This window comes from Lissotriton helveticus, chromosome 1_1 (genome assembly GCF_964261635.1).
Source record: "Lissotriton helveticus chromosome 1_1, aLisHel1.1, whole genome shotgun sequence".
In the NCBI taxonomy this organism is placed as follows: Eukaryota; Metazoa; Chordata; class Amphibia; order Caudata; family Salamandridae; genus Lissotriton; species Lissotriton helveticus.
In genome coordinates, this window is record NC_136057.1 from 1,265,103,044 (window position 1) to 1,265,124,681 (window position 21,638).

Sequence of the window (21,638 nt, forward strand, 5' to 3'; positions counted from 1 at the left end):
AACATCTTGACGCAGGTGGTGCAACGGGGAGTCTCTTTCTCTGAACCCCTACTCCCACTCAACAAAGCCCTTGCTGATGTCCTTCTTAGAACCTGGTTCAAACGCAGCACAGGGGTTCCTGTGAAAAGGATGATTGCCCACTGCCCCGCTCCAGGGGACCCAAATTTCCTCACCTAACACCCTACCTCAGAGAGCTTCGTGGTCTAAGCCTCCACTTCCCATGGCACATTCCCTGCCTTTCCTCCAGACAGGGAATCCAGGAGGCTGGACAGCTTGGGAAAGAAGAAGTTTTCTTCCACCAGCCTTGTATTGTGGTTAGTGAACACCGCATGCTTATTGGGCTGCTATTCCCACACGCTGTGGGAAACAGTTGTGCAAGTGCTGCCACAGGTCCCAGAGGAGGCCCATGCCATTCTCTACCAAGCAGTAACAGACAGGAGAGACACAGAAAAGTTCACTATATGCCATGGCTTGGACACAATCGACTCACTGGGCAGAGTGGTTTTGTTGACGGTGGCTCTAGGACACCATGCCTGGCTTAGAACATTGGCTTTTCGGGGTATGTCCAGGCTTTCCTCATGGACAAATCCTTCAATGGCATCCATCTCATCGGAGACAAGGCAGACTCGGCGCTGGAGAGCTTAAAGGACTAGTGGGCTACGGCCAAGTCCCTGGACCTCTTGGCTGTCCCACATCCCCAGTCTACCTTTCGCTCCTTTTGTGGCCATGGAAGGGGCATTCAACCGCACCACCCCTATCCCAGCCACCGAGCAGTGCAAGTTACCAAGCCTCTGTGTGGATGAGGGCAGTTCTACTGGCCTCGGGGTTGGGTAGCCAGTAGTCTGGTTCAGCCCCCTCCATCCCCCCACCTCCCCGGCAGCTGGAGCTTCCAAACCTTCCTAATTTTGCCATTTTAGACCATGGACGTCCAGTTGGTGGCAGGATCCGCTATCACCGTCACCACTGGCAGTCCATAACATTTGACAGGTAGGTTCTGCAGATTGTCCGATTGGTACTCCCGCCCCTTCGACTCTACCCCTCACTCCATGTCTTCATCTTACGACCGGCTGACGGAAGTCATGGCTCTCTTGGCCAGGTAGCCATAGAGAGGGTTTTGGTGCCAGAAGTAGGCTGTATTTGTTATTCCCGCTTCTTTCTGGTCCTCAAAAAGGAGAAGGGTCTTCGCCCCATTCTGGATCTTCGAACCCTCAACTACTTCCTCAAACAGGAGAAGTTAAAGATGCTCACATTGGCTCAGGTCTTGTCTGCCCTGGACTCAGGAGACTGGATGGTAGGATTGGACTCGCAGGAGGCCTATTTCCAGAATCCCGTCCTGCCTGCTCAACAGCGCTACCTGTGGTTTACGGTGACCACAAGCATTTTCAGCCCACCATGCTCCCTTTTGGCCTTACCAGCTCCCCTCAGGTGTTCACCAAGGTGAAGACGTTAGTCAAAACTCATCTATGAAGATCAAGGGTGCCAGTCTATCTCTATCTTAAGAACTGGCTGTGGAAGGCGGGGTTGCCCCAGCCTGTTGTCTCCCACTTCATACAGCATACATATTTCATAGTCCTTGACCCTGAGCTCAGCTTTCAGGAAACAAAACTGTTTATTACGGAGGGACACAATGTCAGACAGACACACACATAAATGAATGCAGATAAGGCTCTTAATTTTCTCTGCTCTGGATCCATACCCTACTCTCCTTAACTGTTGGTTTGTCTGCCCTATTTTGAGTCAGGTTTACACTGATAGAGTAAAATTTCCTTCGAGGGTCAAAGGAGAATGGGTGGTTGGAGGTAAGCAATCCAACTGTCAGCCCTGTTTAAAGTGGGGGGGTCGTATGGCTTTTTTTTTTTTTTTAACTGTCCATCACAGACATAAATATCCAAATGGGGAGGGACAGTAACAATTGAAAAAAAATGATCCCTACATCATGTATGAAAATTCCAATGGTGTTAAGGCCATTCTTTTTTAATGTTCCCCAAAAAACTCCCGCTATTGGGAGTTTGTTATTGGGAAAGAAAACACTTTTAAATGTTGGGTCTAAGTATCTGTCAAAAATTACAGTTGCATACCAAAGCTTTAAATGGTTGTGTTTGAACCTCCGTGATGGTGGTTCATACAAACCCATGGAGTTCAACGCAGGGCTGATTGTGAGCTCTAAATCTGGCGGGTGCAGTAAAGGCTGGATGGCAGAAATAAGGTCCTTCACCACCCTGGCTTCCTTTACTCTATCCTCCAAACTGTAAATCAGGCCCTTAGTCTGCTTCCTGAGCCGCCATCTCCTTATGAAATGAAGTCCTGTCTTTGATCTTTTCAGTCTCTTTCCTTTTACATCCAAAGTTGGCTTTTCAATCACCTGACCATCTCTCGTGGACGATACTACTGCTTGGATCTCCGCATCCCCAGCAAACCAATACCTTTGTGTAGACCGGGCTTGTGGATCAGGGCTGACTGGGATATTGGGTGTAGGGTCTGGAGCAGGTCTAATGGCTGTATCAGTTTGCACAGTAGGGTTTAGAAGGACACCAGGTCTTGCAGGTAAAGAGGGTTTTATTGGGATCACACGTTTTGTATTGAGCATCAAAGTTCTCCTGGTTCTAAACGTGAGTCTTTCCCTGGCAAATTGACTGGGATCCGTTTTGGCAGCACGGGTGTCCTCTTCTAGGTCTTCAGGTCTCAGGGCTTGTCCTCAAGGTCTGGTCAAGGAGGCAGCTCGCCGCTCCGGAGCCCATGTAAAGGAAGACCAACAGAGAGGGAACCGTTAGTTCTACTGTCTTCCGGGGAGTGCACCTTTGGGGCCGTGTGATGTGAGGCTGGGAGGAGTTCACCGGTGTACAACGTGCAGGCAAACCACTGTCGGTGATGTGGGGAGGTTTACAGACGGTGAGGGTCAAACGCGGGGTAAAGGAACAGAAGGAAGGGAAAGACACGGGATACAAACACGGGTCTAATTACACTATTTACACGCTCTTTCTTCCCGCCCACACCGCCATACGCTGCCGTACCTGGGTCAGCCACGCTCCTCCCCTGGGAGAGTGGCACGGCGGCTCACGGGGTCGTTGGCCTCCTGGCACTCCGTAGGTCTCGCCTCCTGCTCCGGGATGTTCTTCGGGGTTCCTTCGTTGTCCTTCGCAATCGCCTTCTCCTCCGCTCCGTCCAAACCGCTCTCCGACGCCGCTCCTCGCCTTCTCCTCCTCCGGGGTGATGTCACACACCTCGTACCTTGCTTCCGGTGGTTTATCCAGTCCGGGCTCGCCGACGTATACAGGGGGAGTGGTCTCCTCCTCCTCCGAGAACGCCCATTTAAAGGCACCGTGTTCCTCATCCAGTTCGTCTAGTCCTGTATCCCAGGGGTCCATCTGTAAGGAAGGAGGCACAACAGGGTCATTTCTGGGAGCCCACCACTCCTCTGTATCACTCCGCCTCGCTTCGTTACACTTTGTCATGTCATGGGCTGCCTGGTCTTTCACTCCTTTGATATCCATCCTCTGGATCCTCCCTCCCCTTTTGCACGTCCTTGGTGGTGCCTGTAAATAAGACTCTGGAAGTCTACACTGTCTCCTCTGGAATATACATTCCTTTGGAAACCCTGGTGGCCGCAGGATATGTTTCCTCCCGCTAGTTCATCCCTGAAGGCCAAAAATCTGGGAGTTACCATCGACAGTGACCTATCTTTTGGACCACATATTTCCTCTCTAACAGGGAAATGTTTTGGCATCCTTCGGATGCTTCGTAAATTTCTCCCTTTGGTGTCCATCCAGCACAGGAAAATCATTGTCCAGGCACTGGTCGGCTCTAGGCTGGACTATGCGAACATTCTGTTCCTGGGTCTTCCTAAATATCTGGTTAGGCGTTTACAAATCGCCCAGAATTCTGCGGCCCGAGCCATTTTTGGCCTTCCAAGAAGAGCCAGAGCCACTGATCTTCTGTCAACCTTACATTGGCTACCTATTGCCAAAAGGATTCTTTTTAAAACGCTGACCATGACCTTTAAGGCCTTACATGGTATAGGCCCTAAATATATTTCTAAACGACTGTCCTGGTATCAGCCCTCTAGATCTCTTAGATCTTCGTCCCTTTCCAAAATGAATGTCCCCATCATTAAGCGCGCGAGAGCAGGAGGACGGTCTTTTCGCTATTTAGCTCCCCATGCTTGGAATGACCTCCCAATCTCTCTAAGACAGGCTTCCAGCCTTCTGTCCTTCCGAAAGGCCCTTAAAACATGGCTTTTTCCTTAAATTGATGTTGCGCTCCTGCTTTTTGCGTGTCCCTTCAGTGTTATGTTCCCCCTTCTTTTGATGGGCACCTTCGATAAAGCGCCGGGATACTCCGTGGAGTGGCCGTGCGCTATAGAAGCACAAAAATAACATAACATAACATTTGAAACATTGGTGCCTCCCCCCACACCTCCTTTGTGGAGAAAGTCCTGGAATATATACCACGAGCACTTAACAGAGTTATAAACATTAAACAGGAGTCACCTTTAATGGCCCAAGCGTTCCCAAATATGTCATTGAATTGGATAAAAATGGGCCATCCTGAACCAGATCCTTGTTTTTGGCAATACTTCGGAAGAAGTTCTACAGCACCTGATTGGAGAGGCTCCTGACCTGAATCAGTACACCCCATGTTGTTCACCTCATTAGAGTATGACCAAACCTGGACCATCAGAAGGGGCCAGCCACTGTGGCATGCTAGGAAGATTAGAGCTCAAGTTCTCTGGAAACTAAAGTTGTGGCTTGTTCATGCACGCAAGGTGCAGCTGCATGAATTTGCATGGGTGTCACCTCATAAAGTTAAGCATGAACTGAAGCCACAAGAGTGTGCTTCCACCCAGGATATGGAACGCTCTCCCTGGAGTCCTCAGATGCAACCCCTCCTTCTCCTGTTTCAAAATGGACCTCAAACTCCATCAATATTCCGAGTTGACTCCCATTCAAGGATTGTTGGTGAACGGACTATGCTAATCACCTTGTTTTCTTTTTTTTCTCTCCCCCTCCGTTGCACAGTTATTTATTGTTCATGCTGTATTCTTTATCCGTGGTTTGCTTACTTACTGTCAGCCTTCTAGGTAATGTAAGGCCCTTCTGTTTTTCCCAATGTGTCTGTGAAGCGCTCTGATACCTACGGGTCTAGCTAGCGCTATACAAAACTTTTCAAATAAATCTACTTCATATTAGGGTTATACTAGTGCTTGAACTATTACCTGTGCCTGGGTGTGAGCCTGCATTGCTCCTTAACCCACCTGACTTTGAAACAGTCTGTTCCTAGTCCGATATGTGTATTACCTTCGATCCAGTGGTCATAGACAGTGTCATTCTGCATTTCTTTTTTTGCAGTGTTTGGACTCGCCACATGTAGCTAAATTCATAGCGACTTTCTTAAAAGCCACTATCACAATACGTCAAAATCTTTCAAACTGAACAGAAATACTTAAATCATAAGCTTTTTTTCTTAAGTACCTTTTTAAACTTTGTCTGTCTTTTTTAAATTTATGTTTGTGATGAAAAAAATTTCTATGTACTTTTTATGATTATACAACTGGTAATCGAATAAAAGTTATTGAACTGTATTACCTTTTCACTGGATTCCTTACTGGTCTGATGCTATCCTTATTGAAAGGTGGAGTTGGTCCCTGGCCTTACATTTTAGTTCCGTTGTTGCCAGTAGAAACTAGTAAGTCTAGTGGGTATCTCATGTAATGTTTTTTGTCCCCCTTTCCCAAAAGGTTTGACAGTAGTTACCGCTTTAAGTGATATAGGCATACTGTTGAGTACGTCGGTGCACTTCTTAGGATTCTGCATCGATCCCTGCTGGAGTATAGACTTTGGAGACCAGCTGAGGTTGTAACTGTCCATCAACTTAATGGCGTCCAGTAGTTCTGACAACAGTTAACCTGGTCCTGGAAGTTTGAAAATATGTTTACTATCTTAAAAGCAGCATCTTAGCATGTTAGATTCTCCGTTTCAGGTTTCGGTGTTGCTGTTTTGATTTTAGAGACTTTTTGCAGATATCAGACACCTCTGCTCAAACTTACTGAGTTATTCTTCTTGCTTCCAAGATTGCTGAAACACTAGACAAATGACCATCCAAATCTGGACCAATCCTTTAAAATGCATACGCCTTACAGACGGGCTTCCTAGTCACTGCGGCGTCTTCCTGGATGTTTCACAATATCTTATTATTTAATCCATTGACTTTAGGGCCACCTACAGTCTTGAGGCCTCCGATTTCCGTGATGGTGCCTGTATGTATCCCAATACTGTTTTTCTTTATAATCAGTTGAATAATAAGATATGCTCGGGGACACCTTTGTTCCTCTTCTCACAGGCCCAGGGTCAACAGATGCAAGGGTGTCCTTAGGCATCTGTTTTTTTCTTACCAGAGCAGTTGCAGTTGAGGGGGCCTGCGTGCAGAGGCTTCAGGCAACGTTGGGGAGTCTAGGAGAGGTGAAACCACGATGGACTCAGGTTCTGAAGGGCTGGGTAACCTTGTTGGCACCTGTGGGCCACTTCAATTTGGGCCAGAGGCAACGGGTGCAGTGGTGGCTTTGGGTGTCAGGTTTTGGCTGTTCTGGCGTGGCTCAGAGTCTTCTCTTTCGCAGTTTATTCAGAACAGGTCTGCTGTTAATGGGAGGTCTTAAGTATTTTTCGAATGCAGGGAGTCCCCTCACGTTTCTGGAGTCAACAACTGCAGGACGAGTGGACTTTGGTGCAGTTTTCGACAAGGGATGCAGAGAGGCCGGTAGGGCTGGTACCAGGTCAGCTACTTCTTCTCTCCTCTTCTTTTGCGGCTCTTTGGGGTCCGCTCTCTTCTTAGGTCATAAAGATCTGTTTCTCTGGTGCCAGCAGCTCCCCTAAATACTCAATGTAGTGTCATTAGGGGAGTGTAGGGTAGTAGCCAATGGGCTACTGACCCTTGGGGTCACTATGCCCACTATATATACACTTCCTGTGGGAAATGGGCATAGCCCAGTCTCAAAATTCCTAAATAAGCCACGGTAGACTCCCAGTGGCAGGGGATGCTGTTATCTGCTCTTGTGTGTGTGATGATTATTGAGACGCTCTGGTGATTTTACATTTTTGATTTTAAAAACACTTGAAATACTTTGAATTGCTCTTGCACCTGAGCTCCTCACCTTATTCCTCTCCCCAGCCCCGGTCCGACGCGTTAAGTGCCGATTGTGCGGAGGGCTTCCTGGGAGTAACAACCACATCCTGTTGGGGTTGGCGCTCAAGCCTTCGCGCCCCCAGCACTATTTAGCTTTCTGCCCTTGCGCACGCGCAGCAGACACGACAGATACCCAGTGGCAGGGGATGCTGTCAGCTGCTTGTGTGTGTGTGTGATGATTATTGCGACGCGTTGGTGATTTTACATTTTTGATTTTAAAAGCACTTGAAATACTTTGAATTGATCTTGCTCCTGAGCTCCTCACCTTATTCCTCTCCCCAGCCGCGGTCCGACGCGGCAAGTGCCGATTGTGTGGAGGGCTTCCTCGGAGTAACAACCACTTCCTGTTGGGGTTGGCGCTCTAGCCTTAGCGCCTCCAACACTAGTTAGCTTTCTGCCCATGCGCACGTGCAGCGGACACGGCAGACACCCAGTGGCAGGGGATGCTGATAGCTGCTCGTGTGTGTGTGATGATTATTGCGACGCACTGATGATTTTACATTTTTGATTTTAAAAACACTTGAAATACTTTGAATTGCTCTTGCACCTGTGCTCCTCACCTTATTTCTCTCCCTAGCCCCGGTCCGACGCGGCATGTGCTGATTGTGCGGAGGACTTCCTGGGAGTAACAACCACTTCCTGTTGGCGTTGGTGCTCTAGCCTTCGCGCCCCCAGCACTATTTAACTTTCTGCACATGCGCACGCGCAGTGGATGCGCACAGCGGGCGCGCCAAAGGCAAACGCATCTGCGCCCATACGCGCCAGGCTGGGACCAGGGGCCAGAAACCCTGGTAGTCTTCATAAAACTCTTATCTATAGTGCGCAAACACTAATGACTTTAAGAGCTACCCCAGGCCCCAAATGTTTACACTCATTGTCCCCCGCCAGTAGTTCCTTAAGTTGCCCCCACTGCAATTTCAAACCTCTTCTTTATGGCAAGGAAGTTCCAGCGACCATACCTCCACTAAAATTTTTCCTTTTAAACTATCATTCCCTCCCCAAACACTCAGTGGAACTGACACTCCTGATGGAGGATCTTAATCCAGACCCTCTATTCCTGATCAAGACCTGGTTACAGGAGGTAGAGGACCCAGCTATCACCAAGATCCTACAATTGGGGTACTCATTACATAGAGTGGACCGCAAGTTGGGAAGAGGTGGCGGTCTAGCCATAATTTTTAAAGACAATTTCTGTTGCCGGTCCGCTGCTGAGGAGTTACCTGACTGTGAAGCCATGACCTTCTCGTTAGAATTTTCACCGACTAGTACCTTCTCTGGCCTGTTACTCTATCGGCCCCCTGGACCCATAGGACAATTCCTGAATACACTCCCGATGTGTGTTGCAGAACTAGCCCTAAGTCCAGCCAACTTCACGGTTCTAGGGGACCTTAACATCCACTTGGATGACCCCTCTAACCATCTGGCCACTGAACTTCTAGCCAGGCTTTCGGCACTTCAAATTGTGCAGAAGGGCTTTGCCCCTACACACATTAAGGGGCACCTCCTTGACTCTGTGCTCAGTAATGCTCAGAATCTTTTAGTTGATACCCCTATCTCCCTTCCGTGGACTGACCATTTATTAGTCCCTCTGGTTTGGGAAGCCGTTGCTTCCCCTGCCGCACACAGTGCCGTCCCACTGCTGGAAAGGAAATGGTCAAACCTCTCCGTTAACCAGTGGTCTTTTAAATGTTAGCCGCTTCTGCCCCCGTTTCGGACCCAGACCCTGAGACGGCTGACAGTAACTACAAACTCTGGATACAAAAGTGGCTTGACTCACTACTCCCAAAGAAACCTTCCTATAAGAACTCCAAACATAAACTGGCACCCTGGTTCTCCCCCAAAGTAAGAGAGCTTAAACTAATGTGCAGGAAACTGGAAAGGAGCTGGAGACTAAATTTAGTAGACAACAGGAAAAATGTATATAGAGAAGCTATCAGGAATTACAAAGCCGAAATCAAGATCGCGCAACCCTCATTTTATGAGGACAGAACTAGCGCAGCTGCAAACGCACCCAAGGAAATATTCCGTATTGCCAAATCTCTTATTACCGCACCGCAGAAATCCCCCAATCCAGAGGACGCACAAGCCTGCTGCAACAGTCAGGCAGAATACTTCCAACCCAAAATTCAGGTGATATCCCAAGCCTTTCTACCTTGCCAGACTGGATCTACTATCTTGGCATCGAGAGTTCCTATTCTGATTCACAGTAATCTCTCACATAGTTTCCCCTGCTAGATGAGAGTTTGCTGAATATACTTATCGCTCGGGTAACCTCAGGTTCACCCACGGACCCTGCTTCGCCGCAACACCTCACTTTAGTTACTGATGTTATCCGTCCGGTAATCCTGAATGCTATTCATGCCTCCATTTCTTCAGGAAAGGTGCCCGTGGCATGGAAATGTGCGCAAGTCAGAGCGCTACTGAAAAAACTATTTTAGATATCTCTAACATGGCCAATTATCGCCCCATCTCCCTTCCCCCCTGGCTGAGCAAGCTGACTGAGAAACACATAAACTCCATCCTAGTTCACTACTTAGAGACTAACAATCTACTTCTTGACTCCCAGACAGGTTTCCATCCCAAGTTAGGGACAGAGACCGTTCTCGTAGCAGTTACAGAAGAAGCTAGGAGACTCTTAGATGAGGGCAGCGCAGCAGCAATTATTTTGCTATACCTTAGTGCCGCCTTCGACACTGTGAACCACAACATCCTAGTGGAGCGACTTCGAAATCTCGGAGTGACAGGCCTGGCCATTACCTGGTTTCAGTCCTTTTTACAGGACCGTTTCTTCCAGGTCTCTGAGGGTATGGCCACCTCTAATCGATGGCCTTTGAGCTGTGGGGTTCCTCAGGGCTCCTCCCTGAGCTCCACGCTTTTTAAAAACTATATGTAAATATAAATGTCATGGTCCTTATAGAGCGCACTGTCACCAGACGGTCACCTTGCGGTGTCGCCTATTCAGCTTCCTGGCGCTGATACTCATACCGCTGTGGAACCCCTTCTGGCTTTCCCTGTGAAGTGTCCACTCCTGGGCACCCCCAGGGTGAAGCCAGACATCCTTAGCGCTGTTGGGGCCGGTGTGGAGGCTAAGCAAGCTATTGCCCAGAGTTGCAGTGTGGGGCCCAGGACTAGAATAGGCACCGAGGCGAGAATTAACAGGTCCGAGGAAATTGAGCCCGAGACCCCGCCAAGGCGGGAATCGAACCCTGGTCCCTGGCCAGAACTCTGCATCAGGGTCTGCCGCTCTAACCATTGAGCCACACTCCTCCATTTATGACGCCACTGGCTGGGATAGTGCTTCCATTCGGCATAGAAATTATTACCTACGCAGATGACACCCAGTTGGTGGTTGTGTTAAACCACCCTGAAGGGTCATCGTGCGACTTAGGCATCTGCTTAGAGGTGGTTGCCGAATGGATGGCACTATCCTACCTTAAGCTGAATGGAGAAAAGACAGAATTAACGCTTCTGGGCAAGTCTCCTTCACCACCTTCGGCCCTCTCTTGGCCGCCCTGTTTCGGTACAATGCCTGTTTCAAAGCATCAAATCAAGAGCCTAGGTATATGGTTCGACAGTTCCCCTTGCTTTCATTATCAAGCCACCAAGCTCTCTGCTACCTGCTTTGACCTGATGATGATGTAAAGGAAAATTCTCCCCCTACTTACCTTCCTGACCCGAAGGATTATGATGCAAGCTCTCATCTTGTCCCGTCTGGATTACGGGAACGCATTGTATCTGGGAGCCCTGCAGGCCACCATCCGAAAACTGCAGGTAATCCAGAACTGTGCGGCCCGCCTACTCCTTGAGATTCCACGGAGACAATCAGCGAGATATGCTCTGAGGAAGCTGCATTGGCTGCCAATTCAGTCCTGAGTACGTTTCAAGGCCATGTGCGTGGACCATGGAGCTATCTGGAAAACTAGACCTGCCATCAACCATTCTCTGGTTACCTCCTACCAACCAGCTAGGCGTCTTCGTTCCAGCACTGCCTTCCTCTCGACTACGAGGAAGGTTCGTAGATCCAGATGGGGTAGTCTCTCCCGCCAGTCTCTGGAGCGCCGCCAGGCTCTGGAACTCGCTGCCCTCTACTCTTCGCAGGGAACCCAATCTACAGATCTTCCGCCCACTTCTCAAAACTCATCTCTTCATTAACCCCCACTAACCGGTCATGCTTTGCCCCTGCTCTGTTTGATCCTAAGCGCTACGAGGCCTCAGGGTAGTAATGCGCTTTATAAAACTAATTTCACTCATTCATTCATTCATTCATTCATTCACAAAGATGGCTACTTATGAGAAATCGTGTCCACCTCACAGTAGCCCAACTTAGGCATGGTGATAGCCTGGAGGTGGCACCTCTACCTGAATAGCTAATTTTCCGCCATTCCAGGTGCCAAGGAGGTCCTGGACAAAGGAGTCACTTTCCTCTCCTGTGAGGGGAGCCAGATTCGCATTTCATTGGCAGCAGCCCTTTGAAGCTTGCCGCCCAAGGAAGGTTAATCATCAGGCCATCCTGTGGGAGGGGGTATTACACCCTCTTCCCGGACAGGCTTTTGTTCTGGTTCTCCAGAGAGCTAAAGGCTCTCACCCCAGGAGGTCAGAACAGCATATTGGGTAGCAGGCTGGCAAAAACTAGTCAGCAAGGACACCAGAGGCTGGATCTCTAAGGTGCCCTCTGGGTGCATGTATTGGTAAATCCAACACTGGCATCATGTAGCTGTGGAACTCGTTTTCACCAGTGTCCAGCACATGTCTTAAAATGGCTTCCCTGGTCAATTGCGCTGGCAGTAATGTAACTGATTAGCACAGGGGCATATCTGCTCAGGCAGGTATGCCTTCACATGTAGTACTAAGCATGCACCCTGCCTTAGGGCTTTCAGGCCTGCTGTGGGGGTGTCTTACAAGCATCACATACAGTGGTAGGAGACATGGCACACTGGATGTGTGATATGTTGTGTTTTCACTTTCATCTGCACCAAGACATGCAGCCTACAATGGCAGTCGTGCATGTGCTTGGTGAGGGGACCCTTAGGGTGGCACAGAATGTACTGCAGCCCTTAGGCACCCTTTTAATACCGCAGGACCTAGGTACCAGGGTACCATTTACTAGGAACTTACAGAGGGTGCTAAGGGTTTTGCCTATTGGGGGAACAATTGCACAGTTTTGGGAAAGAGCTCTGGCACTGGGGACCTGGTTAGCAGGAACCCAGTGCACTTTCAGTCGAAATCGCATCATTTACCAGCCAAAAAGTGTGGGTAACCATGACAAAAAAGGGGGACCATCCTACAATCTCTTCCACTTAAGTTAGTGGGCCTTGATAATTCAGCTTCAGGCATCCACTTGCAGTTGTTTGCTGTGTCTAGGGAGCTGAATTTCACCAGTTTAGCAGCCAGTTTCAGAAAAAAATTACCATGCATTGGCAGGTTGGTTCCAGACCATCCTCTAGCATGGCTGTGCTAGAAGCACCTGCATCATTATGCAGTACCTAAAGCCAGCACCCAGAGACCATCATTATTCTTCCCAATATACAGTCCACCATCAGCCTCCCAGTAATCAGGTGGTTTGGCCTTCGTGAGCCACCCAGGCTTCAAGGTGAAATGGGAGGCACGAAATTCAGTTAACTAAAAGTCCTTCTACAGTAAACGTTTTTTGACTGATATTAATAGATGATGGGTTTAATGCTGAATTGTCAATAGTTTTTCTTCTGAATTTTAGAGCAAAGCAGTGGCGGTATTGAGTTTAAGGCTAGTGAGCAAACTTACTTTTGTATCTGTGCAGGTGTTCTACACAGTGCCCCTTGTCTTGCAACATTAAACGTATTAATCAGCGAGAAAATAATATGGAGAGTAAAATAGTCATTGGCAATATTTACATGTCTTTTTCCATTATGTTAGCTTGGAAATTATGTATATTTGAGATACTTCTAGCTGCATATTCCTTACCTTAGAATTTTTTTCAGGCGTCAGACTGGATCAGGAACTTTTTGTGAGCAGTACCCCTGGAGGTGGCGATTGCAGTGAAAGTGATGTGCGTGGTGCCCATATATGCACCAACCCCAGCGCGCTAATGTCAATTCTTTTCTTTTCATGCCAGTCATTGCAGATCCGAAAACCCCTAGTCAATTTTTGACTGACCTTATTTTTACAATTTTTTGAAGAGTTATGAGACAATGTCCCCTGGTGTGCCACGGATGTCTGCATGGAAGGCTTCTGTTAAGCTCTGTGGCGCCTGTCATCCGCAAATGCTCATGACGGACCTACATCTCGTCTGCCTTTGGTGCCTCAAGCGCAGCCGCAATGCTAAGACCTGCATCAGTCGTCGTAACATACACTCCAAAGGCTTGAGGGAGCTGTCCCTCATACTCCTTGCCACTCGACGTGCAACAATGCAACTGTCTAAATCTTGGTCAAGAGGAAGGACCCGGGAATGGTCACAAAGCCAGTCCAAGCGCTCCTCGTCGCACTCAAAGTCGCCCGGGTCTTCGAGTAAGTCCCACAAGTGCAAAAAGAACAAGAAGTTGAAGAGGTCTTCGAGTTTGCTCCATCTGTCGAGGTCATCTGTGTGATGGGGAAGCATTGGAATTCAAGCCCTGGTTCCACGGTTAAGCTTGTGCCTGTGCTGTCTCTGCACCTCCCTGAGTTTCCAGGAGGCAGAGTGACCCTCGCTCAACTCCGTAAATTCTATGAGGACATGCACCTTGTTTTTGGGCTGCCTGTCCCTGCTGTAGTGCCTTTGGTCCCCGTGGGCTCGGGAGGGGCCTCTACTGGTGTTCTGCCTATGTGTTCGCACCCTGCACCAATCGGGCCCCTTGGACTGGTGCCGGTTGAGCCACCTTGACCATCCCCTTTGCCAACCCCATTGCCGACGTCCCAGGCACTGCTGGCACCCACAATCCTCTTACCCAACTCAGACACGGAGCTGGATGGGCGGCATTTGACACTGACAGGAAGCATTCCATCCAGGCCGGAGCCTATGCCCTATTCCTATGGGCTAGGACTTGGGGATTACTGGAAGGGGCCACTGGACCCTAATGAATACCGGCCCCTTGATATCACCAAGGACCCTGCTGTGAGGATTTGGCAGATGTCAGTGGACTGGACACAACCACTTCAACCTGTTGGAGTTCCAAGTGATCCGACTCATATTAACAGCCTTTCTATTCTCCATCAGTGGAAGACTAGTGCAGGTGTTAATGGTCAACACCACTGTTCGCAATTTATGACAATTAACAAGGAACTGTACTATGAGTAAAAGTGATGGCTGAGTCTAGTTAACTTGTAGCCTGATGTGACAATGACTGGTAGAGTAAGGAAGCTGAAAGATATACTTATAAAGCAGGGAGAGCAATCTATTAAGCCACATACTGACAATGCTTGGAGAAGCCGGAAAGCCGTATACCAAAGAGGGAAAGTACTTTGCGCATATAACTGTGAGTAAAGGTGTTATGAAGGGAGCTTCCAGATTGTTGTAAAGACATTTAATAGTTAGCCTAAGTGATATGGTTGCCTGATAGGCTGTGAGACCATTAACTGTCCAGGAACTCTTGGCATGTTCTTCTCATTAAAGCGAACGTAAGTTACCTTAAAATAAGGCATTGCTATTAGGATCCAGTAGAACGCCTGCAAAGAATAGACATTTGGAAAGTGGTTGCTACCTGCACAGTGATTTTTATAAAGGCCCATTTTTCACCATTCCGTCATTATGGGAGAGTGAACATCTCATGGCAATCATATGGAGCTGCTTTGGGATATGGTTAACCTTTGGGAAGGTGTGTAGAGGCCTGAATGTGGTAGAGAATGAGGTTAGCAGTTCCTGAAGCAGATTTGACTTAATACTTAACACTTCCAACTGGGCAGTTGAACACTAATGTTCATTTGTGATTTCTGGTTTTAGGACGGGGAGTAGCCACAATGAAGAGCCACTTTGTGTGGCATTCTTTCTAAACCTAGACCTGCTGTCCCAACAAACCACAACCTCAGCAAAAGAAGAGTTTGAAGTAGAGAACTACCACCACATGAATAGCAATAGAACAGCAGATTCTTACTTGCACAAGGGTTTCATTCACCACCATGGTGATTGTGTGCATCCATTGATGGATAAGACAGAGCTGTTGCAGTTCTATTTTGTCCCTGTTGAGTACATCTTTGTGTGGTTTTGTGGTTGTCCGGTTATGTCCCTGTTGCACGCGGTACATTAGGGTGTTCAAGTAGTAACCCGATCAATTGAAAAAGCTTTTGATGAAAAAATAATTCTCAGTTCTCTGCCATTTGTATCTGCAGTGTGCCACCTGTAAAAATCCTACTCAATAATACATGTTTAGTAGGTGTTCCAGTATATTGTGTGTTTGAATATTTATGCCGCTAATTTCTGTGTGGCTTCCTGCTAAAGCACACATGTTCTCTTAAATACGTTTTCTTGTGATCTAGGGATAGCTTCTATTGTGATTATTTGACTTAGATGTGTGCACCTATTCAAAATTGTTTCTCAGTGGCTCTTCCCTACAGTTAATGACAATGGAGAATGACATCTATTTATGTTTGCCTTTTTGTAGCTATCAACCCAAGGAGATGCTAGCCAGGTCATTGGACCACTTACCGATGGACAAAGACGGAATGTCGCAGTAGTAAATTCGCTTTACAGGTTGCACCAGTCAGTCCTAAAGGTGAGTGTTTACTAATACTATGTCTCATCCATGAAATAGTGAATAGTGGGAACCTTTTTTCCTCATTACATTGATCTAATATTCGTTGATGAATTGAACCATATAAAGTTCTTAGTCAAGTTTTCAAGTGCATTGAAGATACAGTTGTGTCTCTTATTTGGCATTTGATGTTTGCTGTGTTAAAAAGAAAACTTCCATACTGAGTTTTGGGCCATCCAATAGCTTTTCATTTAAAGACAAAAACATGCATGTAGTGGAATGTGACCCCTTGGCACATTTTCAAGTGGTATTCCCCTTCAAAATAAATTATAGCTTTACTGAAATTTCCAAAGATATTTGTCCAGTGCAATCTTAACCTAGTCATTCAGTGTTACTAGGTGGCACTGCCAGGATGATGACTCTTTGAGCTGAACACTTGCCACTGACAAATGCTGTGATCTAAAGGTCACATGTTCAATCCTGACATGGCAGACTGCATTCCACCCTTTCTTTCTTCGTAGGTAAGCACATTGAGCACTATAAATTGGGTTATAGTAATATGTTTTGTTTACACACTGGATTGGCAGAAGTGTGCTATGAACACTATACATTATTGCTTGAATATGAGGAGGTCTAATTGACCACAAGAGGGATTATTGCATCTGTGGACCTGTAACATTTATTAAGTGTGATGTTGATGTAAACGCCTCCCCACAATCAAAACCGTAAAAATATATACCACCAAAATCAACTTTACAGGCAGAGATTTAGGGAAAGGCACCTTTATTACCATAAGATGTTACATGTGCAAGCAGATACGTTGTCTCAAATGATGTATTCACTGTGAACAGTTCTTGTAGGGTGCACTGTAATAGGAACCCTAAGACATTGCCACGGAGACAAGGTTTCTTGGAGGAGCTCTTCGTAACAATGCAGCAAGTTTCCACGCCAGAATTGCAGCAAAGAATGTGTCTAATTCAACAAATGATACATTTAAATTACCAGTCACAAAAAGGTACACAATAGCAGCAATTGGAGTAGCAAAAAATGTACAGCTCATCCACTGGATAGAAAATACATCGACCAAAATAACTCACTGTTCAAAATAGTGATAATAGATCCTATGTGAGTGTGTATATATATATGATCAAGTCCGGTTTTCCGGACGAAACGCGTCATGCCGCCATCCCCATTGATGGAATAAAGCACACTATTTTCTTCTAAATTCCTTGGTTTGTGGTCTGTACCTGGCTGCGTCCGTTGCTGTTGGTGTTCGGCGCCTCAGGATTGTGGATTTCTATATATATATATATATATATATCCAACAGGCTTGGCTCAAATTTCTCGCGGTCCAATGGCGCTCTCTCCACCGGTGTCGGGCTACTAAGCAGAGCCCTGCTTTTTAAATATTTGCCCAAATCCCTTGAATTCAGAGAAAAAGTCCGCACTCACAAGGAGTTTCTTCCCAAATCTTTTCGATTTATTAGTCAAAGTTTCTGCAAAAAAGTTACAAACCAACGCGTTTCGCAACCCACAGTTGCTTGTTCACGGGAACAAGCAACTGTGGATTGCGAAACGCGTTGGTTTGTAACTTTTTTGCAGAAACTTTGACTAATAAATCGAAAAGATTTGATTGATTGATTGATTGAAAAAAATTTATATTGCGCAGAACAATAACCCGCAGGTATCAAGGCGCCTAACAATAATATCAGAAGTCTGAATCAATCATCATTACACATAGGCCTTCAGGAAGAGGCGGGTCTTTAAGGCACCGCGGAATGTCTGCAGGGAAGGTAGGGACCTAAGGTCCAAAGGAAGATCGTTCCACCATTTGGGAGCTAAAGTGGAAAAAGCCCTGCCACCCCATTTAGCTCTTCGCACACGAGGGACTGACAGAAGCAATTTCCCGGAGGAACGCAAATTCCTTCCAGGGATGTAGTGGGAGATAATAGAACCCACTCCAGAGTCACAGTTTCTTGCAATGGCTCTATATGTCATGCACAAGACCTTGAAACGTACTCGGTACTCCACAGGGAGCCAGTGCAACGTTTTTCTGGCCAAGGTGGCCGATGAGCGTCTAGGAACATCCAGGACAAATCTGGCCGCGGCATTCTGGACTACCTGCAAGCGCTGCAGGAGGGTCTTGTTTAGCCCCACATACAGCGCATTGCAGTAGTCCAGGCGAGAGCCAATGAGCGCGACAGCTATTTGCTTTCTGGACTGCACAGAAAGATATTTCCTGATCCTTCGCAGGGTATGGATAAGGCCCCAACAGGTGGAAATGGTCCTACTAACCTGTCTGCCCATATCCAGGGCAGGATCTACCATCACCCCAAGATTTTTTGCAGATGTAGTGGGGGAGGGACATACTCCAAGCGAGTCAGGCCACCAACTAGAAGACCAGATGTTTTCGTTCCCACCAAACACCATCACCTCAGTCTTCTCCCCATTCAGTTTGAGAGAGTTCTGAATCATCCAGTGACCAACCGCCTCCATACATGATCTAAATTTGGAGACGGTCTGCACATCTGAATGGGAGAGAGAGACGAGTATTTGGGTGTCGTCAGCATAGGAAACTACCTCCATCCCGAAAGTTCTTATTAATCTGGCCAGTGGGGTCACATAGATGTTAAATAGAGTCGGGCTAAGAGCCGACCCTTGTGGGACCCCACATAGCACAGGCCGGGATGGAGATAGAAACTCACCCATCTTGACTCTTTGTTCCCTCCCAATAAGGAAGGAAGTCAGGAGATCTAGAGCTGCGCCCTTCACCCCCACATCCCTCAGACGAGATGAAAGAACTGAGGGAGAGAGGGTATCAAAGGCCGCAGTTAGGTCTAACAGGACCAGGAGGGTGGTCTGGCCTCTATCCACTGTCGTGCGGATGTTATCGAGCACGAAAGTGAGGGCCGACTCGGTGCTATGTTCCCTCCTGAATCCATGCTGGGAAGAGTCAAGACAACCCGAGCTTTCCACAAAAGCGGCGAGATGCTTATTCAGGTGTGCCTCAAGCATCTTCGCAGGAAGCAGCGAGATTGGACGGAAGTTTTTCAGGACTTCCGGGTCAAGGGAGGCCTTCTTTAGCAGAGGTTTTACTACTGCTTTCTTCCATTCCAAGGGGAAGACACCATCTCTTATTGCTAGATTCATAATTTCTAGCAGTGGTGGTAGGAAGGACTCCCTGCACTGCTTGATGATTTTCAGAGGGCAGGTATCCAAAGGGGAGCCGGATTTGATCTTATTAAGCAGGACTTCAAGATCCTGCAGTTCTAGGGGTGGGAAGGAGTCCAGGGTGCCCAAAAGGGGAGCATCGAAGGTGGACACATTCGACTGGGCCAGGGCAGGGAAGAAACTCCTTGTGAGTGTGTATATATATATATATATATATATATATATATATATCCCAACGTATTCTTGGCAGAAAACCAAGCCACCACTTCCTTAAATTCCAACATAACCCAGTTTAGGAAGATAAATAAATCCACTGGTGCCGTATATATATATATATATGTATATATATCCATCCAAAGGTAGACTTCTAAAATGAAATTTTGCAAAATGAGGACCTTTGTTTCAATCTAAGAAAGAGCTGACTGAGGATAGCCTTTTCAGCAAAGTTGACTGTAGTTCTAAATCAACATTCATTAGTGGCCTTTTTGGGAGGTTTGCACCAGATCATAACCTGACCCAGAAGTGCTTAACACAGACCTCTTTCACTCTTTCTCTCCATCTTGTATGTACAAGAGTTGAAATGAGAGTCCTTGATTCAGCTCCAAGCTTTTAAGCTCCTCTGGGTACACTGATGGTAATCATGATTACTGTTCTTAAGACTTTACCACTGATCCTTATTGACTGTCCTCTCTCCAGGTAGGGGAAATGTCTGACCTCTCCGACACATCACGTCATAAGTAGCAGGATCTTTGTCTGCTCTTCCTGGTAGAATGTGGATCTGCCTTCTCTGATCAAACATGTTCTTGGATACCTTGAGTATGAAGCTGAAGACCAAGGACTCTTTTCTTGCAAATCCACTTCAACTCTAAGTGCACTTTAGTGCAGCTTCTGAATTTTGCTTTGGCTCTCCTTGGTATCAGAGGTACACCCTTTCCTAAAACAAACTCCCTGTCTCTTTTGGTCCTGCTGGTATAGCTAGTCCTGTTGCTAGTAGCCCACGCAGGACTGTAAGTAGTAGGCAAATCTCCCGTGTACCCATACCCCAGTTTTCCTTACTGCAAAAAAAGCCACATTTATGGAAGCTCTAACCAAGTTCAGACCCAACACTAGTTCCTGTAACCACAAACAGCTAAAACTAAGCAGGTAGTACCACTTAGATACAGTCTAGTCTAGGTCCTCAACACTCCATCCATAAAGATACTGACAGAGAAGGATGGCTTCTATGCACTTGCCACAGTGCCCCTTCCCCTCTAACGTCAGTCCTCATCATCAATAGGTTCGAGATGTCGTGAAGAAGCCACACTCCTGTCTTGAGTCTCTTTTTTTGAAATTTTTGCGATTCAAGGACAATTCTATCTTTTTTTTTTTGAGAACCTCTCAGCTAACTGTGTTGTGATGAAAGCTTTCATGAGGGGCAATGCTTTTGTCATCCACATGGACAAAGACAAACTTTTTAGAGTTATAATGCAGACAATAGATCAGTCTCTCTCTCTCTCTCTCTCTCTCTCTCTCTCCCTCTCCCTCTCCCTCTCCCTCTCCCTCTCCCTCTCCCTCTCCCTCTCCCTCTCCCTCTCCCTCTCCCTCTCCCTTTCCCTCTCCCTCCCCCTCTCCCTCTCCCTCTCCCTCTCCCTCCCCCTCTCCCTCTCCCTCTCCCTCTCCCTCTCCCTCTCCCTCTCTCTCTCTCTCTCTCTCTCTCTCTCTCTCTCTCTCTCTCTCTCTCTCCCTCTCTCCCTCTCTCTCTCCCTCCCTCCCTCCCTCCCTCCCTCGCTCCCTCGCTCTCTCGCTCTCCCTCCCAGAAAGGTTAATTTGACAGGCTGTCGGCCATACTTGTGGCACAATTTTAACTGGAATATCTCCCTGTGTTCATGCTGCGAAAAGGAGGAATATTAGTTTATGTTTAACTTTCACTGATGTAGTGGGGCCTCGTTGTCGCTGCCTATAGGACCATATAATCTGCTCTTTCAATGCATTGACGAGCATGACTGAGGTCTTCGAACTTTATCCCCTTCCATGCTCATGACGAGCTCAGCTCGTCATGCAGTACACTGCTTGTGTTCTCATGACGAGCTGAGCTCGTCATGAACAATGGGAAATCTGGAGTAACAGCGCTCAGGGGGAATTGCTGTAGCATTGATGAGGTTAAGCCCAGGACCAAGGGGATAGTTTTCCACCTTACGTCCATCTGAAAGTCACTCCAGGGAGCTGGAGTGACTTAAGGATGTTTCCTGAAGGCAAATAACCCCTGATGCTACATCCTCCAACTCCCTAGGGTTAATTACAGTAGACTTAGAGGTGGTGGTGATTGGTTATTTAGAGAGAGGGGAAAATATTAGTTAATGAATGGGTGACGAGAGGTTTAGGAAAGTAATGGACAGGAGTGTTTGAACATTTTTGCCAGGGCTTCTTTTGATTTGCAGTTCTGCCATGGTTATTGTGAAATACCTGCTGCCACTTCAACACCTCTGTTAGTTAACCTTGTTAACTAACTAACTAACTATTGGACCACCAGTTGGTGGTCCAATCACCTACTACCTCCCGGGATGGAGGAGCATAACATCAGATCAATGGGTGCTCCAGATTGTGCGTGTATCAAGAGGGAGAGAGAGGACCAGAAAGCTAGTCCTTATCCCCCGGTTATATGTCAATAAATCA

At 47.3% G+C, this 21,638-nt stretch overlaps 1 protein-coding gene across 1 annotated transcript in view; it reads left to right on the plus strand.

Annotated features, from left to right (window-relative positions):
- Positions 1 to 21,638, plus strand: part of COG5 (component of oligomeric golgi complex 5) — a 1,467,851-nt gene that overhangs the window by 1,136,180 nt on the left and 310,033 nt on the right. The window contains exon 15 of the mRNA XM_078680311.1: positions 15,726 to 15,836. Coding sequence (XP_078536437.1) covers positions 15,726 to 15,836 — 111 coding nt within the window. The remainder of the gene's footprint in view (positions 1 to 15,725; positions 15,837 to 21,638) is intronic.